At 43.9% G+C, this 20,736-nt stretch overlaps 3 protein-coding genes across 7 annotated transcripts; all 3 read left to right on the top strand.

The window, feature by feature from the left end:
- The first annotated feature begins 332 nt into the window (after positions 1–332).
- Positions 333–1,367, top strand: LOC135484889 (P2Y purinoceptor 12-like). The gene has a single exon (XM_064766586.1). The coding sequence runs from the start codon at positions 333–335 to the stop codon at positions 1,365–1,367; it is 1,035 nt and encodes a 344-aa protein (XP_064622656.1).
- Positions 1,368–2,272: 905 nt separating this feature from the next.
- On the top strand, positions 2,273–13,297 carry LOC135485290 (protocadherin Fat 4-like). 4 transcript variants are annotated; one of them, XM_064767152.1, is made up of 19 exons: positions 2,273–2,380; positions 2,827–2,922; positions 3,119–3,457; positions 3,665–4,105; positions 4,285–4,779; positions 5,723–5,869; positions 6,272–6,574; positions 6,961–7,193; positions 7,477–7,567; positions 7,859–8,073; positions 8,340–8,433; positions 8,694–8,881; positions 9,263–9,452; positions 9,817–10,341; positions 10,669–10,834; positions 11,089–11,259; positions 11,670–12,020; positions 12,350–12,420; positions 12,836–13,297. In XM_064767152.1, exons 1-19 carry the CDS (start codon positions 2,305–2,307, stop codon positions 13,048–13,050), a joined length of 4,407 nt encoding a protein of 1,468 aa, XP_064623222.1. In that variant the 5' UTR covers positions 2,273–2,304; the 3' UTR covers positions 13,051–13,297. The 4 variants fall into 4 exon arrangements, with proteins under 4 accessions (XP_064623222.1, XP_064623221.1, XP_064623220.1 ...); XM_064767151.1 differs by having other exon boundaries at positions 2,791–2,922; positions 11,673–12,020; XM_064767150.1 differs by having other exon boundaries at positions 2,791–2,922.
- Positions 13,298–13,819: 522 nt separating this feature from the next.
- Positions 13,820–20,552, top strand: LOC135484548 (cadherin-23-like). Of its 2 annotated transcripts, XM_064766134.1 has the most exons (12): positions 13,820–13,949; positions 14,147–14,332; positions 14,782–15,032; positions 15,536–15,665; positions 15,817–16,043; positions 16,415–16,676; positions 16,876–17,201; positions 17,617–17,812; positions 18,245–18,422; positions 18,634–18,810; positions 19,140–19,445; positions 19,813–20,552. In XM_064766134.1, the coding sequence occupies exons 1-12, from the start codon at positions 13,874–13,876 to the stop codon at positions 19,895–19,897; spliced, it is 2,400 nt and encodes a 799-aa protein (XP_064622204.1). In that variant the 5' UTR covers positions 13,820–13,873; the 3' UTR covers positions 19,898–20,552. The 2 variants fall into 2 exon arrangements, with proteins under 2 accessions (XP_064622204.1, XP_064622205.1); XM_064766135.1 differs by lacking the exon at positions 19,813–20,552 and having other exon boundaries at positions 19,168–19,225.
- Positions 20,553–20,736: the final 184 nt, after the last annotated feature.

The following is a 20,736-nucleotide window of genomic DNA, read 5'->3' as shown; positions in this document are numbered from 1 at the left end:
TGTAACACGAAATGTTGAGGAAGTTCATGATGAAATAGACACTGAACCGAGTTAACAACAAGGACCTATGGAGGAGAACAAACGAAGAACCAGTAGTGATCTGTCGACGCAGGGGCTGAATAGGACATACACTAAAGAAACCGTCATCCTGGGTTTAAGTCCAGCGAAGACGACAACATTTTGTTCGCCAACGAATCTACATCTAATGTTAGCGAACACATTTGTTGTCATCTGTGTACTGTTACTGTAAGGCCTTGGATTTAAGTTTAGGAAGACCCATTGGCGTCGTAGTTAGCTTCACCCGATCCTCGACTCACCACAAGACAACAAAGATGGCGACAGTTTCTGACAACGTGACAGCGCAAATCACCGTCGATACTTGCCCAGCACGCGATGTCTATCTTGCTGTATTTTACATTTACATCTACTTGATCAGCCCAACCAATGTCGTGGGCCTGTGTCTGAATTCTTTGTGCATGGTGATCTTCCACCGAATGAAGTCAAAAATGACTTATATCTACCTCTTGAAGGCTTTGGCCCTGTCCGATATAAGCTACATTCTGGTTTGTTTTATGTATTTTACTGTGCGACACCTATTGGCGCTCGTTGAACAAGGCTCAAAAGAAGTTTATGGAAGATGGGACCCGGATATAGGTCCAGTTCTTTTCTACGCGACAGGCCCTTTGTATTATGTAACACAGCACATACGGAATTGGCTGACAGTTCTAATAAGTATAGACAGGTTCATTCATTTGGTCTTTCCCATGTGGGCAATCAAACAGTGCACCAAGAAAGCCTTGAACAAGTGGATTCTACTGATAGTTTGGGTTGCAATGGCATGCAACCTTCCGCGGTATGCTGCATATTTCATCATTGATGCTCCTAACGCATGCAAGGCGGGTGAGCAAGGAATGGCTATTGAATTCGCCAGTTGGATGTGGTTGCACAACTCGGCTGTCGGAACCATTCTCATCGTTGTTACACCACTGATAATTCTCTACGTCATGAATTCATTATTAATCTTTAATCTTCGCCAATCCGCATCGAAGAGGATGACGCTTAGAGGAAACAAACCAACCGACGCCGAGACACAGCGACAACAACAACAGCGCGCAACCACCGTCGTTATATCTGTTGCCGTGATCTTCACGTTTTGCGAAACCCCAGGCTGCATGCACCGTCTTGCCATTTTGGCGGGGGTGAATTTTGAACCAGATGATCCGTTCTTTAACTATGCCTTAAAAATAGCACTGTGGCTGACTACTGCCAATTCGGCCATGAATTTCTTTGCATATGTCACTTTTAATAAGTCATTCCGTAAGACTCTCAGAGATAGCCTGACCCTGTGTGCTGGAAGCATTGACTGATTGAGTTGAGTAGGTAGGTCTACACTCTCTCAAGGTTGGTGCCCGGGGATGGTGTCTTCAAGGATCGCAATTGCTCGTTACCCCCCATCGCATTCTCTCGCAAACATGGTAACCCCCTCCTCTTATATCGGCTGTTAAATAAATGCAGTAATTTTATGGGATCCGCATCGACCACATGACATAGGCCCTAGTAGTAGTACATGGCACCATTGCTGGAGGCCTATATCTGTAGACAGTAGGCCCTGCATCTGGTGCCTTCACGCCCCTTTTCACTGTTTCTGTCAGCAGAAGCTTGTCAATGAGAAATAAAGAGATTACATAGTTAAAAGAAACATGCTCAAAATTTACCATTCCAGTCAGTGTCCCCGATTGGAAAAATGCGTAAAAATGAAGACTTTTGGAGGACGAAGTGCTGCTCCCGCGAACACAATATCGTAGGCGTCGCAATAGCTGAATCGTCGCGTCAGAGTGCCACTTGAAGTGACGCTATGACGTTCTTGACGTCATTCGCGCACTGCGAGAAAATCGCGCCATACTTTTATCACGTGGATGCGTGATTCCTCGTGGTGATCTGCATGAAATGAGCACAGAGGTGGTCTTAACGTATTAGCATGAAATTCAAATGATGACATAGCATGCATTCTCGTTACCGTTTCAGACAATTTTCTGCATTGCCTGGGTCAAGAAAACGATAGAAAAAAAGAGCTGCTACATCATTGTCCCTATTGCTTTGGTCAAGCTACGGAAATGAAAACTCAATATCACCACCGCAGATCACCATTATTGTGAGATCTATCGATCGTACTAAATGGGAAATCACTTAAAGTACGATGGCTACTGAATGAAGGCTGATCCCAGTTGAGGTAATGCTTGGTAACCGCGCAAACTGGCCTCAGAAACGGAAGCGAGGACCTTGCATTGACGGTTAACATCGGCCATGCATGTGGTATTGTTGTCTACGCTGTTTCTTTCTGTTCTGTTAGATGAAGTCAAAGCTTTCTGCCCAAATTGTGGTAAGTATGCTCGCAGATGATCGTTGGCGAATGAATCCACGACATCCGATTTTCCGATTGAAACGAGCACGTCATCTTCCCAATGGCGTTAGGCCTAAGCCCTGTCCACACGAGTCAACATTTTCCCGCTTTCAACAAGGAGTTGGCGCTTGTTGATGTGAAAGTGTCGACCAGTGTGGACTGCGAGATCAACAGTCGATCAACAACCTTCAACTTGTTGACGAAAGATATCCACGTTCAATCTTTTCAACAGAGTTGAGCTTGTTGAAAGAGATATAAACCAGCCACCACTCACGCCACTTTTCAGTGCATGGGGGAAATGGAGATGTTGAAAAGTTAATTCAGGTGCGGGCGTCCTTCCGTGGTCTCCTCGTTTAATTGTGAATCAACTTATCATCTTTTCCAATCAGACATTCAATTGACTTCCTTCACACCCACGGTGCCAGTCCTACCCGTCGGTTCAGCAATACTTTACACGTTTGGACTAACCATAAAGAACCTGGAGACTGGAGGAGCTGTCAACAAAAGGATCGATAAAGTCAGTAAGTATGCAGACTAATGCCTCAATGTGTCCTTCTTTCAACTTACATGTAGTTTTGGCTATGTTGAAAATCTCAGTGCTGCTCCTGAAAGTTATTTGCCAGAAGAAAAAACAATCGCGTTTTCCGAGTCTTTTAAGCCATAGTGTTGCAACAGAAACACCAAAGTACAGAATTCAACAGAGTTCATATTTTTCAGACACGCCGAATGAAAACTATAAGCTGACACTCTTCTATTCCAATTTCGATGTGAATGCTGTTGGGATAGGCAGCAACTCCATTACCCAGACCCCTGGCCAGACGACCACAATTCCTGTCTTCAAGACACCTGGAGCAGCACTGGTAGGCCTCAACACTCAGGCTGAGCTGAAGGTCGAAGGCGAAGGTACCCTTACAATCCCCGCCGCAGAATGCTCTCTGGTGCGGTTTGTCTGTCTGTTTGTAGAGCCTGGCTCAGGGGCGGACTGGTCGGATTCGAATGCAGCGGATAACTATCGTTGCCAAGATGTGAAGTCATCTATCACAAAATGTGGAGTCGGTAAGTCCACTAAGCTCTTAATTTTTGTAAATATCCGAGAGAACCAATGAAGTGAGGACAACAACGTTTTTAAAGAAGATTTTCGGACAGTTTGAAACTGAAAAGAAGCTTTATTCTGTGTACATGTGACCTGGCCACTTAAAATGGACCTCCGCTTGAAATTTTATGCCAGGAATGACTTGAAGATCTGAAAACCTCGTTTTGCAGATATTATCGGCACCAACTTTGCGATGAACGTTGGGAACCCTGTGGTGAAATCAGGCAAAGCCACCAGCCTCGGCTTTGACATCGTGGTCAAGAACAATGCCCCAGTTGGCTCAGGTGCCGACATCAACGCCGCCGCTGGAGCAAACTTTGCAGTGGACCTCTACTTCGCACAGGCTGACATATCGGTTACCCGAGCAACGATTAAAACTGTTGCCTTTCCTGCTTCTACTACGGGCGACCTGACCGCTGCACTGGCCCCTGGTTCCTCGACGGCTCTGTACCCTATGACGGCCACAGCTACCATTCCTGCAGTTGACTGTCCAAAATACACATGGGCGTGTGCATGCGTCAAGAAAGGAAACGCTGCGGCCTACGACGACCTTGACGTCACAAATAATTGTCAGTGTCTGGCTGCGACAAGTCTCATATCTTGTCCTCCAGGTAAGCTACTCTTCTATTTCCCGTATACTTGGGAAGGCTGTTCTGTCACCTGATCCTGACGCCTTACCAACAAGTTGCCCTGAAGATGTTAGGCATAGCTCCCTTAGGAAATGCTGTAGTAATATGTACTGCAATTTGTGTAATGTACATGGTCATGAAAGATTCCTGGTTATTTTCAGACGTAAACATAGTTTCGGTCACCCCTACGGGCGCAGCAGTAATTGATGATTACACTACCCCTGTAGGAAGTGCGGCTGACTTTGGCGTGGACGTGAAAATAAACAACGTGGCAGCTGCAGGCATAGAAAACAACATCGTCGCTGCTGTCGGTAGCGACAGGAACTATATACTCTCACTTAAGTTGACAGATGCGAACCTGAGGGCTGGTGGCACGGATACCCTAGCTCTACCAGCTGGAAACATCGCACTAACGCACCCGGCTACCGCTCAGCTCCAGGTTGGTCTTACAGCTGGTGGTCTCGGGGCAGCGGACCAGAAGGACTTAAGTGCCATCGCCAAAATGACAATCCCCACTGCTAGTTGTAAAGCAGTGAAGTACCTCTGTACCACTGTATCACAAGACCCGACGTCCACCTACCCTGCGGAGACAAACCTTGCTAATAATGTGAAATGCGTTGACTTGGTAGCATCGAGGAGGAAGAATTGTAAACCAAGTAAGTTCTGATCATTTCGTTAGTAATTCTGAAATTTTCCTTCATCCGACACTATGCACTTATGTAATTTACCGACTACGAGTTCAAAGCTGACATGCATGCATAAAAACCCTAACGACGACCAACTGCACTTGAAACATGATAGACACCCAGCGACTGGTCTCACTTGACTGCACAAACGAGACAGGTCACAGAGACGCGCTCGTGAAAATAAAAAAATAAAAAATAATCTCCCAGCGGGTTCGAACTCGGAACCCTCGCCACTAGATCCTTACCGTCTTACGCATTATGCCATGAGGCCGTTGTTGTAGATGAAGATAATTTCAGTTCTTTAATTTTTTCATTTCACGTACACGCTTGACAGAATGGCGTCTTTTGTGCTATCTGTACCATATTCAGTTTCAAAGTGGCCTTTAAAATTTGCCCTTTTACAATATTGGCAAAGTGAATTCATAAGATACATGATCAGGAGATGAACGTGGCATCATGTGATGATTATAGGAGCACGCAGCTATTTTTCGAGTTTTAAAGATGCAAAACAATATCCCGCTTTGCTAGTATTCACACCATGCGTGTATTGAGGAACTGTCTGTTTAGGTGGCATTCGATTTCCAACAATGATCGCTCCAGGTCGCAATTTATAGTAAGACATATGAACTGATGCTCATATCTGTGCACCACGGCCAGTGCTCTGTTGCAAATAGCGCCACTGCGGCCTGCTCGTAGTCTATCATATCTAAGGGCGTTTGAAACATGGCTGACCGATCGCTGAACTTCGAACGCGCCTTAGTGTTTTCTACTTGGACGTTAAGGTTTTTATGCATGCATGTCAGCTTTAAGTAGTCCGCAAGATGGTGAGCAGAGGACCAACAAAATGACAGGGAAATGCGTCATGCCTCTGTATTGACATTCCTTCATCGCTGATTTTAGACACTTATTTCAGAATTTAACAACCTCGACAAGGTTATCGACTGGCCAGAACTCTCTGCTGGTGTGATATACGACACTGACGCATCTGATCCGGACTCAGATACGCTGACCTACTCCTTCGCCGCTGGTACTCTTGGGATGTTTACCATTAACTCTGCAGGTAGGCATCCATTTGCGACGACAGTGCTTTCATTCACCAATTTCCGTGCGTAGTCGGAAGACTTTATCAGTGAAGCAGGTTTATGGCTTCTGAAAGGCTAGTACTTCAGGGAGCCTAAACGTGTATCTATGCGACTTGAGGAAAGTTGGAATGAGGCACTCACTCGCAATTTGATATGCCTTTGTAACTTTGCCGCTTGAGTGCGTAACTTAATCGAGGAGAAGTTGTTCGAGATCTGTATATTTAGTCAGTGTCAGCAAATGTTACAACACGCTATAAGATGTAGCACAGACAGATGCAACTGTAAGATATTGATAGCAGCTTCCACTTCCATTGCCAGAGCAACGGGGATTGCGTTAATACACAATATCTTTTGTAAACTGGTTGCCCTCCTTTCTTCAGATGGTAAAGTATCTCTGACAACTCCTTTCGATTTCGAAACTGGAACCAACCAGTACAAGTTGTTGACCCACGCAGACGACGGAAGGGGTGGTACAGCCACTGGGACACTGACCGTGAACGTAGTTGACGTAAATGAACCTCCGGTGCTGACCCCCTCGGCTGCTGCGGTGAGCGTTGGGGAACACACTCAGGGCGATATCGGCATGGCCATCAGCAAGGTGGACCCCGACGTGTCTAATGGTCAGGGAATAACATACTCAGTGCAGAAACCGGCTGGAGCACCCTTCACTGTGGACGCTAGTGGTAACAGCCATTTCACTTTTAGTCATAACTCCAAAAATTGAACAGTTTATGAATGAATGATCACCATACCACGATTGTCATCGTTCTACAATCTCAAATCATGAAAAAATAGTTAGGTATGAGCTAAAAGCGTCCATTTGGACGTTATCAAGCAAAATCACTATTGGACCGATGAAAGTAACGTTGGAAAAGACGCCGGTAAACATATGCTGTCATATATGATATTGGAGAAGACTAATGACCTCGCCCTCTCCATCCCAGGTTCGTCATCCAACTAGAAATGGAACGAACCCACGACCTCAGAGAAGACAAGTGACGTTGTTAGTTTCAGGCGTCAAACTTCTTCAGCGCTACTGACCTTGACTGCACAATATCATATCTTTTAGGAAATGTCAAGGTCATAGCCCCAGGTCTTGACTACCGCAACCCTGGCTCTCATACATGGGTCCTTGAGATCATTGGCGTGGACAAAGGCAGCCCAGCGCCAGTAGTCAGGACAGGTACCACCCAGGTGACCGTGACAATCACGGATGAGCCTGATCAACCTAAGATCAGTGGTATGCCTGCGACTGTCAGCATCAAGGAGAACGTTACTGATGGACCCACAGAGATATTCAAGGTGATCATTCATATATAGTTTTCCATTTCTTTGCCTCTGACCTGCTTTACTTAAAGTTTACGACACTTCGGTGTTCTCTTATTGCCTTAGCAGCAAGAACAAAAGTAAGAAAACTCAGAAGATTGTAAACAAGACTTATGATTGGTAACCTCTGATGAGGATTCAAGATTAAAATAAAACAAATCACCTTTGAAATCAGAAACTCGAAGGAGGAATGTTTGAACTTCGCGTGTCTTAATATTCTGACGAGTGATGTAGGTAATGCTCTGCCTGTCTTTTACAGGTTGTAGCCACAGATCCCGACGGCGATTCACTGACATACGTGCTGCAGGCCTCGCCTCTGGATGGGAAGTTCAGGATGGATCCTTCAGACCGTAAGTGAAATTTAACAAAGTAATCATTTACATGACATGTGCCGAGTTTATCAGTAACATGAGAAACGTTCCCAAGTTGTTAGTGCGGCCAGGCACAATTGGAATTGTACCAGAGCACGCAGTACGCCAACACTTCCTACGGAGTTGACCAAAGTGGTGACTGAACCCATCCGGCTCAAAGGTCACGCGTCTCCCCTTAGGATGAGGAAGGAAACACTCTCGCCTTATGTGATCCAATTGGTCAATTTAGATTTCTCCGGAACTGTAACAATCTTTTGGATCCATTTGCAGACACGAAAATTCAATTCACAGCCAACCCAGCCTTCAACTACGAGAAACAAAAGCAGTACAAGCTGACCGTGTTCGTGATGGACGGCACCACCAAGGCTGCGATGGGAGAGCTCACAGTTATCATCATCGACATACCAGAGAAACCACGCTTTCTCAACCTACCAAACAAGGCTTATATCCCTGAACACCAGTTTCATGGTTGTCAAATTTTCGAGGTGAGGTTTTGAGTCATTTGGTAAAGAGTGGTCATGTGATCACCAAGAATTAAAGATTGAGATGCGGTGTGTTCAAAAGCTTCTTTTTCATTCAGAACGCAGCCAGTAATCCGCTCCCGAAACATTATGTAGTTTGTTCATATCTGAATCTCAGCAAGATCGTTTGTTGGACATTCACAAAAGAAAAGGAAATCCCGAAAAGTCGGTATCGAGATCTACCACAATCAATCGACCTTGATGGTAAATATCCTTTTCCTTGCATTTAGGTGCTTGCAGTTGACGACGAAAACGACCCGATAAACATCAAGATGGATGTCTTTCATCACAATTCCGGCAATACAAAGTTTGAAATCGACAAATGTGAGTATTTCTTGGTACTCAGGTGTCATCAAGAACTTACTACGATCTCCTATAAATGGCCCCAGACCAATGCCAGATAAGTAGTATTTCTGCTTCAATACTTTTTTTCAGTCGAACATGATGCAAACCGGCTGAACCTTTGATATAACACCCTTACGAATCTATGACAATAATGGAATGGTGTCGATGACGATGATGAAACTCTTTCGTCACGGCCTGTGTCAGCATAAACAATTGCTTACGTTGTTCCTTTCTTCCAGGGGGCTCCGTGAGGACGACCTACAACAACTGCCTTAACCATGAGATAGATCCTTACTACATCGCCAACATCACAGCATGCGACATGACAGGCTGTGCCGTAGCCAATCTGACCATCTACGTGGAGGACTGGATCGAACCGCCCATCTTTAACCCACAGTTTTACGCTCTCGTCCTCAAGGAGTCACAGGTAGGACTCTACTTACTCAGTTAGCAGCTTGGGTACAGGTCGGCCATATACGGGGACGTTTCTGTAGCGCATTTGGGTACTTATGGCAGGGTGTTGGTCCTGCCCACCCCACCCAAAAACAGAGAACCAACTAGGAGCCCAACCTTAGTATAAACTCATTTCTTCCACCTGGATGGAACGGCCGAACCTACCTGCCAGCTCAGTCCTCGATGTTATCGGGGAACACTCGGGTCCTGGACGCAGCAGCCTAACCCTCCAGTGGATAACTCATGCTCGCCAATGAGAATAAGATTGGTATTCCATTCACGAGGTATAAGACGACTTTCAGTTGAAAATGTGGTAAAGAAATACGACTAGGTCATGAATTTTTCGTCACCACAGAGCACCATTGTACCACTACCGATCGACGTGACCAGGCTGGTGACAGACCCTGACCACAAAGACACACGGAGCTGCTCCATAGCCTCCTCTACCTTCAGCTCTTTCATACGATCTACGGGAGGCTGTACCATCTATCTCAACAAGGCGCTTGACTATGACCGCTATGATCCTCCTCATCACTTCACTGCGGGTAAGGTTATCATTAAACAGCAGTGTACTTACACCTTTGACAACTGGCCATTTCCTCAACTCAATTTGTGCTCAGTCACTCAGCCTCTTGCCCGCAACGGAGTTGCGGGATTTTGACATGTCATAGGTGACTCAGCACATCGACGACTGGATATATTTAAAAAGATCGCGCACGACATCAAAAAATGGGCATTACCGATCGAGGGGTCAAAAGTGGCTGCTTTAAGGTTTGGTCCGCATTATTCCTTCGTCTTTGCTATTTTCGATTGTTCATATAAACCACTGTCGCTGGCACAGAGGTACAGGGACATCTGGTACCTGGGAAACTGTTCTACATATTCAGGTTATGTATCATCCCCTTTCAGACATATGCGCCGCAGACAGCAAGGGCCTGACAACGTGCCTTCTCCTCCACATCTATGTCACAAACGTGGACGACGAGGCACCCTTCTTCACCCCAAACACATACTTGGCGACGATCCCAGAGAATTCAACAGGTCAGACCTTGATACTTACAATGACCTGTTTCGACATGGACCTGGGTATCTACGGTGAAGTCAGGACATGGGTAGACCCATCCAACGCCATAGCTCACAGAGACTATGAAGCCAAGCTTCTGGGCCGCACGCACCAGCAGCGCCTTGCCCACAAAAACTTCATAGAAATCCGTGTCCGAAATCAGCTCGACATTGAGAAGTACTCAGTCATCACGTTCAAGGTTTTTGCAGCTTCTCCAAGCCAAACTGGCTTCGCTACCGTCACTATTTACATCAGTAATATCAATGATAATAAACCAAAATGGAACAAGACATTCTATAATTGGGAAACGTCTATCTATCGACACCTGGGACACGTTGTTGGATCTGTCCACGGATATGATCAAGATATCAGTAAGTTGGGTCGCAGCTGGGTCCCCCAGCCTCGTTCCAGACAAGATATCAGAAAGTTTGTAAGATCTTCTTTCTAAGTTCCAGATCACAACGGCAGAACTCGGGAAAAGCATTATCAAACCAGATACTCGTAAACCGAATCAAAAACTCATCAAACGTATTTTATGATGTTTTGATGAACGAGACACTGGAGAAACACCAGCACAAAGTACCAAACACATCTACCACGATTTAGTGTAGTGTTATCGCCTGTTACTTGGAGCGATGCTTATGACCAGATTAGCTCTTAGGAAGTTTCCAATGTTTTCTTCATTATCATGTTTCCAGTTTACAATCGGGTCTTCTACTACCTTGTGAAAGATAGCATTGAGTTCTCCCTGGACTCCGTGACTGGGGAAGTGATACACAAGATCCAGCATGTCCTGCAATCCTATCATAGATACGTCATCCGAGCTTACATCAAGGATAGCGACCCAGCCCACGACCAAGGAGGGTGGGTAAATCTGATAACAACTTAGTATCATCGCAAGGTTAAAATTAACTGCGCCACGGTGAATGTTGCTAGCCCTATCATTTGAAGACCGGGCTTCTCAGAATTTGCGACGTTGAAAAAAAAAGACAACAATGTTGATAAAACCATACTCAGTCTACCCGATTCCAAATAAAGGTCTGTCCCCATTGTAATGCATGATATTCAAGAGAATTTGTAAGATGTACCTTCTACTGCCATTTTTGATTCTTCTTCAGGGTGGCCACAATAAGGATTGATACATACGTTGACAAAGACGTGCTGACAAACTGGACGAGTTGCAACAGCGTCAAGTATTACAAGAATGAGACGAACAAGCAGCAGTTCTTAGTAGGCCTTCGGAAAATGTGTTCTCCATGCGTTCCAAGGATACATGACATTCTTAACGAGTAGGTGAATATTTATTGCTACATCAAGTGATATGTTTGGAAATGGATGTGCAGAGCAATTACAATAGCTTTTGGCTTTCCAATTGAAGAGCGAGGATTGGGGAACAGCGCTTTAGCGGGCAACAAAAACATATTTTGAGAAAGATTTTTCATGGCGTCATCACTCTCAGCAATGATGTAAGAATTGGGATATCTCGGTGACGGTAAATTTAAGGTCAGTTACTATACTTTATCTATATACACCAATCGAAGCAAGAACTCTTTGCTGAGGGGAAAATGCATATGTGAAAAGATTTGAACTAACGGTAGATCTTCTAAATAACGGCTCTCTCCAGTCTGTGTTCTTGAAGAAGCAAAGACGACGCAGGTGGAATGTAGAGTCGTGCAGCTTATTTTTATTGCAATTTCAGCAGCAACGGGAAACCAATTATTCTCCTCTACTTCCTCACCGATGACACTACAGAATACCACCGTCATGTCGAACTGGTCAAGCAGTACGTTTCACCAGAAGTCCTCATGGCCAACTTCACGAGAGATCTCGTCGAAACACCGCGAGAGTTTGTGAACAACGCCAGCAGCGAGATTGCAAAGGATTGCATAGAGAAGATTACGTGGTACAAGTACCCGGATCCAAAACACAACTGGATTCTGGACACTGTTGAAGGGAACGTTATCCTTGGTATCATTCTAAGCATCGGGCTGACAGGTTTGCTGACTGCTTTGATATGTGCCTTGCAAAAAGCATTTCATCACAGAGCTAAGTGAGTTTAACTAAGTGAGTTTTGTAGTGTCTTATAGGAAATTTCGTCTGCCGAAGCTAACGAAATACAAATGTGAAGTAATGAACAAAGATTTTGACTTTTCTTCATCAAAGCATATTCGTCTGAAGCCTAGCCATACTAATTGACGTAAACTTCAATGTTAGAATTGTCATACAGGTCCAAGTATGTTACTGTTTGATTTCTGATGGAAGGTGTTCATGACTCTAATGTACGAATCTGGAAAATCACCTGCTGACAGTAAATAGTTGTTATTTTCGCAAGGATGCTGTCATAGAACGATTGATATAAAGTACGTTGAACCGTTTCAGTTACGGCTTGGATGGAACACCAGTGAAAGGGGAGAAGACAGTGAGTAAGTCTGATGTCTACGTCATGTCAGGTAAGAATACTGTAGCAATGGCCATTTAAGATGCAATCAGCAACGCCGCAACCTTCTTCTCAACTCTACTGAAATACTAAATTGATATGGGGTTTACTTGGGACGCGGCGGCCAAGGCAGCGAAATGCAAAACGAAGCGGTGAGATTGCGTTGTGGCCCTATGTCCCACGAAGGATGCAGAACCTTCATTAAGTACTGAAATATTACAACACCAACAACGATCAACGATGACACTTGTATAGCAAGTTGTTATTTCAGACTCAGTTAATCAGTTGGGATTGGCTGTATTTCTCATGCACCTGGTGTACCATTAAAAGATCCCAGTGTGTGACATTCAATTGACGTTGGTCATGCGTTTAGCAATACAAGTTGCATAATTTCAGATGACCGATCGATCGATCCCCTATAATTTCAGATGACCCAAATGTGATGGATTTTAGATACAATAACAAGCCACTTGTTCCTGCCTCAACCCACACAGACGTGATGCCCGACCTTCCTGGAACGCCTACTCCACCCGACTCCGAGCTTCCAACGCCCATTGGCAGCCGGCTGGCATCAGGGAACGCGAATGGTGAAATACCCTCGAGGTCTCCACTGGCTGGACGAGTAACTCCATCGGCCAGATGATGATATCGCCAAGGAAACGACCAAGGCCATTCATGGTCACCTACTTGTACAGAAATTATTGATTGCCTAGTGACGGTTGAACATATTTTTTTGTAATGATGCACACAGTTGTGAATTATCAATGCATACGCATATATTTTTTGGGAGAATTTTCACCACAAAAATCGATTTATCTTGTAACTGCGTGTTATATCGGGAACTCAGTTCATCATATTTGTAGATACTTTAGATTATGTTGTGGGTAATACATTTTTCAATAAACAATAAATTGCCCTAAACTAGTTATTGCATCGATCCTTTCTGTGACAGTTCTCATCTTAAAACAAGTATTGTGAGGACCCACAAAGATGAGTGCGTGGTCTCTACACCGGCAATGAAAGTGTGCCAAGAATGCAGCGAAGTTTTATCTAAAAATTTGCGTAAGGAATCTGCTCCGTTATTCAAACCGTAGATTCACAGAGCCCGCAATTGAAACGAGATATGCTATTCTCTCGACCTGGGGCGAATTCATTAGTCCACAGCTAATGGTCAAAACCCACCAAAGCAATAAACCCCGAAGTCACCGCATCAATCACATTATCAATAGCAACCAATGAATTGAAACGAGAAGTTAATAGATCTGGCCCTGTGGGTAAATAGAGAAATCGGTCTAATTCCACGAAGGTTATAGCGGTTTCATTATGGGGCAGCGATTCCCAATAATAAACTTATTAATTTTAATGGACATCCCACTGATAGAAGTCATTAGTGCAACGGTTATTGCAAGAACTGTAGGAATTCATTTGCTAGCCGGAGAGAATGATGTTGGTTATTTGAGAAGAAAATGGCGGGAGGAGTCTTTGCTTGGATTTCAGTATTTCGTGCCTCAGTGGTTTTGGTTTTGCATGGAGCGGAGGGATGTAAGTTAAAATTTATGAACATGTTGTGTGCATGGATAACCGAATCATAGTAATTCATAAAACACGAAAAACACGAAAATCTAGAAATTAAGTTAAGTCAAAATAGGTAGGCAGAGAAACACTATCCGAGGTACTTGGAATTTGACATCAACAGTAAAAGAAGCATATTGGCTCCGTGTAACTCTTGTTTATTTCAGCACTATCATGGAGTGCACCACTGAATGTCGTTGGTAATTATGTTATAAACAACATAAAAGAGGACGCACCGCCCGCCAACCCTATTATCACAGTCAAGGCAACCAGTAATCATCCCAAGAATCCGATAGTCTACTACCGCTTGAGCGTCTTGGCCGAAGATGGAAACTTTCAGATTTATCCAACAAGTGAGTGTTGATATTTGTATAACAATTTCTCGCTGTATATACTGGTTCTCACGTTAAAAAAGTTTGATTTGGTGCAAGTTTGCTGGATTTCCTGATCTCAGACTAAGACGTTAGAGTGATTACATCATTATTCTACTCCAAAGCTCAAAGATTATTCGTTTGCAAAATATAAAAAGGCCACCAAACATCGGTAATATCTTTTCCTAATTGAAGACATCGAAGTGGCAACTACATTGTACTGAGTAATTACCGATGCCTTCACATTTTTTTCGCTTAAGAAGTCTATCAGATCAGGTTGAAACATGCTTGGCTAGATATATTACAATATCATTCTCTATTTGGTTGTAATCAGTCAAAAGTAAGAGCAAATAGACATACAGTAGCAGAGAAGTTATAGACAACTTAGATGATGCAATGCGTATACGAATCTACTGCATTCGCGTTTTCAGCTGGCGTTATCGAGCACATCCCCTCCCCAAACTTCGACTACGAGAACCCCGCCCTACCGACCGCGAATGGCGTCACAGCAGTTGGGCAATACGTTATGACGGTGACTGCATTCACGGGCTTAGCAGGAGAAACCATCACCAAAACCATCCATTACAACTTGGAGAATGTCAACGAGGCTCCGTACATTACCAATCTCCCTAAGTGCGTCAACCTCTACGAGACTGATGGTGGTAATCACAGTGTGTGGACGGTAAGCTTTTGCTCTAACGCAACACCGGTGTGACAGCGGATATAGTCCCCCTGGAGTCATAGTCCGGTAGCATTGTATTTGACCAATTAAGCAGCATGATCTATTGTACCGCTAACCCTAACCAAAACATTTAGCAATGCGGGCTATTGTCACACGGACTATCAGCCCTAGGACTACTATCCCCGCCACACCGGCAGAGCAAAGACACCTCATTGTTGGTCACTGTGGGTTTCCCTCGCTGTAATTTTCATTCTCAATTTCGATTGTCTGGAGTAAGACCTCAACATTTCAGTACTTAAGCCAAACGTTTTGTCGATTACCTTGTCATTTGATTGGACTGTAACTTTGCTCTTGGTATAAATCTGCCCGACACCAACAATTCACAATTCATTCAACCAGCATGATGACTCAAAAGATGCAGGGAAAACAAGCCAACTTTCAAATAGAAAAGAAAAACACCTCGGGATTCATTCACGTAATTGTTACCGACATATTTTGAACAGATCGATGCCAGAGACCCAGATGGCCTGACTGCTCCAAACGACTGGGGTTCAAACAAGATCAAATACGTAATCGAACCCACATCATTCGAACCAGCCTCTGGTGCTACTCATTTTGAAATCAACCAGATACGTGAGTAGGACAAAAACCCACTCTCTTCTTTGCCACATTTCATTAAATGTATAAATGATTTAGACCTTCGACAAAATGGCAAAGTCGACTTCGACAACGGCCAAGTCCATTAATTGGCTGCACTACATGAAGATCGCCTTAATGATTTCAGAACCAGGCTACCAGGATTACAAAGACCTTTGGAGGAGGAAAACAAGTATCAACTACGAGACACAGAATAACTACAACATGACGCTGTATGTGGAGGACAGACTGGGGGTCAAGCCTAATCTGAGAGACAGGAACCATCGGGTTCACGTGCAGGTTATTGATGTCAATGAAGCACCCGAATTTCAGAGTGCAGAGCTGAAAACAACATGCGAAGTAGCGGAAAATACGGTAGGTGGTTGCACACTATATAGGCTATTGCCGACCAGCAGATCTGATCATTAGAAAGCCTCCATTCGTCGAATCTCTCATTCCTTCATTTCACAAACCATTCCTAAATGTCATGAATAATTGGTAAATGCTTGATACCTCCTACTCTCCAAATCCGGGTTGGCCACCAACTTGCGGTCTCTCATGCCGATTTGCTACGAACGGACACGATTGCCATTGAGCATAGCGTGTCTTTTCGTAAAATGCAAAACCTGTCGTTGGTCTGACACCCTAACGTCACCGAACATGATCCGTGATCTGTTGACAAGTTGATATGTGTCGTTCACTTTACTTCAGTTAACGTACAGTGTACATTTAAACCTCCTTTTCAGCCGATAGGGACCACCGTCTCCACTGGGATCTCCCCCTTCCGAGCCTACGAGAAAGACAAATACCCTGGTCCAGACTGCCCCGGGCTTTACCCTGACTCTGTCACTTACTTCGTAGAGGGGAAGTACAGCGAATACTTCAGGATGGACACAGTGAACTTGACAACGAAGACGTCTGCTCTACAACAGGACGGTTACCTCATTGTTGACAAGCTCATTGACAGGGAGGACCTTCACAACCCAAAAGAAGGCACCTTCATACTTTGTGAGTGTTTAAGTGGTAGATCTTGTCGGTATTAAGGATTTAAAAAACTTACATCCAGATGACCAAAATAACTACTCCATGACTAAAACCATGGCAGACATTAAGTCATTTGTTAATGACTCTTAAAAGTCTTTCGTGAGCATTCCCAAGTTCAAATGGCTGGGTACGAGCTAGTTTTTATCCGTAGTTACTTTTCTAGATGTAAATGCACGCGATACCCGCGGCATACGGCAAATTAAATCACAGACAGTAGAAGTCACCTGCTCGATACTGGACCAAGATGACCACCCCACCTACTGCCAAGACTACAAATACGAAACCACCCTTCCTGAGAACACTGCTGTTGATTCATCTGTTGCGGCGTTCACGTGCACAGACGAAGATGATTTGGTCGTCAACCCTACCACCTATGCCATTAAGGATGTTGGGAATGACGCCAATGCCACGCTGGCTAATCAGTATTTTGATGTTTCATCTAACGTTATGAGGACGAAGCAGAAGTTGAACCTGGAAGGCGGAACAGTGGTAAGTTTGTAGTCTCCAGTCTCGATCATGAGGTGAATGTGTGTATTGCCACAGTTTCACTTCTGACAAGGATTTGAGTTTTAGTTCGAGGAGGCCTACAACAGATATATCCCTGTGACGGGCGTTGCTTTGTAATGCGACCGGCCCTTATAGTTCAGAAGTTGTTTATCAGTATCTCATCTCGTTTCAATATAGCTGCTTGACTATTTGAAGGGAATATGCCTGATATACGTCTACTGAGAGCAGCATTTTAGACCAAGATGTAGGCTTTGCCGAACTCCGATATCGGGTGTAAAAGTTCTTGCAAACGATCTAGTTCATAAAATACTGCTCGTGGCGTAATATTGGAAATAGCATGCACGTCTGAGAAGATCATCTCCTAAAACTCTGTATACAAAGTCATCTGTTCTTCCAGCTGTCGTTCAAAGTGCTTGTCAGCCAAGGGTCCGCCTTCTCGCAGCTCACCACCACACTAACCATGGAAGTCACAATCCTCGGCCAAAACGACCACCGCCCCGTCATGTCCAAGGATTTCTATAACTTCTTCGTGGCCTATAACGTACCCGATCAGTTTGTGATTGGTACTATCTTCGCCATAGATGCCGACCAACGTAAGTCATACGGAGTACCCGGGACAGGTCAATATGCGTAAGCTGGTATCGCCATCGATTTGTCACCCCCCAACACTCTCACTAGTTTTTTTGAGCATCTTTACGACTTAGACATGTTTGAGCTCTGGGTCAGTCCTAGTCAAGCTAATTCTCGCCCAGTTTAAATGGCGCGTTGCTTTTCATGTACGTGATGGTGCCTCTTCTCAACTCTCCAAAATAGCAATTGACAGTGGGTACCGAATCTTGTAAACAACAAACAAGTAGCCCGCTTTGGACGAAGGTGGACTCTATGGATGACAAAGTGCTTTAAAAAATAATTTGCAGCTCGAGCCTCGACAGATTAAGCTTCAATTGTCAAATAAAAAAGGAGCATACCGTTAAAAATGTACTTGTCAATGATTTATAATCGGAAGCTGTTATCCTCACTTGTAGCGGCGTCTGTGCTGACCTACTTCCTCCTAGAAAAGGATGAAGGAATCATGTTGGGTACAAGGTCGGGGAAGCTCTACACAGATTACACGAACATTGATGACAAGAAACTCAAGAAAAATGCTAAGTACTGGATGAGCACGAGAGCTAATGACAACGACTCTCCATCATACTATTCCAAGTGAGCAAATCAGAACAATAGGTTGGCCTAGATTCAGCTTTTTCTGTATTTATTTTAAATGATCTTGATATTTGGCATTGTTTTCGGAATATAGATATTCAGCAATTTTCCTTAGCCTGAGTTTATTTTGAAGGTTTCTTACTGAGGTTTGATTCAATGGATAACTCTTCAATCAACAACTAAATAATTCTATCCCCTGTTTGCTTCAAAGCCACGTGTACATCAGAGTGAATACTTACGATAAGAAGGATGTCATGGTCAACATCGAGGTGGCAATGGAGTTCGAAGGCTTTACAGAGACACAGGTGGCTGACTTTGAAAAAAGCATCTCTAATATTTGTCAACCATGCAAAGGCATCTGCCCGGAGAAATCGGCAAAAGGCTCGAAGTAAGTTTTGTTAGAATAACACTATCAGTGTAGGTTGAGAGATATCATTGAAATAGGATTTTTTGTGAAGCTGGACATCACTGAATGATCATGATCAGCGTCAACGTGTAATTTGTACGATGATTTGTGCAGCCTTCCCAAAATACCAGCCCCCACGGGCATTATACTAGTTAACCGGGCCAAAAAGCAGGGTCTTCGAATATTCCAGTTTCCTCGAGAAAAGTGAAAGGGAGTTGTTTGTAGCAGGTAAGTATCCTTGTTGGTTGCGTAAAGGATTTGTCAAACATGTCCCAGTCATCTTGCTGAAGAACAAAACCTTCAAACTTCAGCACAGTACAGACATGTTTCGCCCTGAAGGACGACATGACCTTCAAGAAGATAAACCAAGAAGAACCAGCCGAGTACATCAGCCAAGACGACCTCATAGACTATCTGACGAATGAGGACCTCGTCGCCGGTGACATCTACGGATTTGGAGCTTACGATATTGTGTCCGTCACTCCATACGACACGAAGACAGACCTGCTGCCGCTGTGGCTAGTCCTTGGGATCCTTGGTCTCATCGGGCTCGTATGCGGTCTAACATACGCCATCAAGGCCTGCATCTCTCATGGACTGTGCAAGTCATGTAAAATGTAAGTAGGCATCTGACAGATGCCACATCTGCAATGCTCCATCAGATGTTACTTAAGGCATTGACGACAACCAATACTGATGTAACCTACACTGTTACATAACTGATGACACTGTTTTGGACAAATAAGGATAATAATCAGAATGAGAATGATAATAATGATAATAATAATAATAATGAAAATACTGTATGTACATGAATGAAGAGATAACAAGAAAGTGAAGAGAAAAAATGTAGTGGATTCACGGGGAGTCGAACATGTCACCATTGGACTAGGGTGGAGTGTTACGTCTGCCTTGGTACCACCAATTTATATTTCTGGGGTCTTGTATTGGTATGACGTATAGACAATCATGTCTTTCTTTTAGGCCACCAGCTAGGCAGCTCCATCCAGAGAGTAACGCTGTCGATACGTTCAACTTCAACTACGCATCGTATAATCGGGGACCGTAATCAGTGAATGGTTAGCAGACGATTTACTGCTGGCAAAACGAAGCCATCACCGAAATCTTGCGCACTTGACAATTTTTCTTTGTACATAGCGATAATCTAAAATGTTTTTAAAAAAAATATTGTGTTTCCCAACTTGGTCATATTAAAGCGCGATACCATCACCTATCAGGCGTTTGGAATTCTCATATTGTTGACCTTTGGTTCTGAGGAGAAGGAAGGTTGTTCATGTCAACCACTATATCTCGCGGCTCCATATCATTATGCTTAGCCTAGTTTGCTTTGAGATACATGTAATTGCTCAAACACCAACAGTCCCTTGCCAGACTGTGCGCGCTATTGTGCCCAAAAGACCGTTTCACCTAACCCGTCCATACCAGCTAAGAAAGTTTAAGATACCGTAAATCTTTGTAACAGGTCAATGATCAGGCATGCATGCATATCATAGGCCCGACCACTGTCATTTTTTATAGTTTTGTCTGCCACATTCTTATGCTCAACATGTCTTCTTCATGTCAATTCGTTTCTTTTTCTTTGATATTTTCAAGCGAAAAATAGTCACCGTCATAATGATTTAAATACATATCAAGCCCGTAAATCTTCCAATCTGATATCTATGGGACTGGCCATATAATACGAATAAATACACAGAAATATTTGAATTGAGCCGAGTAGAATATATAAGGAAGGAGTTGCAGAATCAAGTGTTGGGGTAGGCTCAAGGCTAAGAACAGTATTACGCATCGACTGATTTATTGATTTAGATGTTGACAGACTTTTCTTGTGGGATATTTTCTACTTGTACACCGGATTCAAAAGCTTTTAGCATTATTTCCTTTTTA

This window comes from Lineus longissimus, chromosome 3 (assembly GCF_910592395.1).
Source record: "Lineus longissimus chromosome 3, tnLinLong1.2, whole genome shotgun sequence".
NCBI classification, from domain to species: Eukaryota; Metazoa; Nemertea; class Pilidiophora; order Heteronemertea; family Lineidae; genus Lineus; species Lineus longissimus.
This window is presented reverse-complemented; position numbering and strand designations above follow the sequence as displayed.

Excerpts from the sequence above, each read along its gene's own strand:
- LOC135484889 (XM_064766586.1), top strand. The coding sequence starts at position 333 with ATGGCGACAGTTTCTGACAACGTGACAGCGCAAATCACCGTCGATACT.
- LOC135485290 (XM_064767150.1), top strand. The coding sequence starts at position 2,305 with ATGCATGTGGTATTGTTGTCTACGCTGTTTCTTTCTGTTCTGTTAGAT. Across the intron at positions 5,870-6,271 it reads GTTTACCATTAACTCTGCAG|ATGGTAAAGTATCTCTGACA; the intron begins GTAGGCATCCAT and ends TCCTTTCTTCAG. Across the intron at positions 7,568-7,858 it reads CAGGATGGATCCTTCAGACC|ACACGAAAATTCAATTCACA; the intron begins GTAAGTGAAATT and ends ATCCATTTGCAG.
- LOC135484548 (XM_064766134.1), top strand. The coding sequence starts at position 13,874 with ATGGCGGGAGGAGTCTTTGCTTGGATTTCAGTATTTCGTGCCTCAGTG. Across the intron at positions 13,950-14,146 it reads TTTGCATGGAGCGGAGGGAT|CACTATCATGGAGTGCACCA; the intron begins GTAAGTTAAAAT and ends TGTTTATTTCAG. Across the intron at positions 17,202-17,616 it reads ACCTGGAAGGCGGAACAGTG|CTGTCGTTCAAAGTGCTTGT; the intron begins GTAAGTTTGTAG and ends CTGTTCTTCCAG.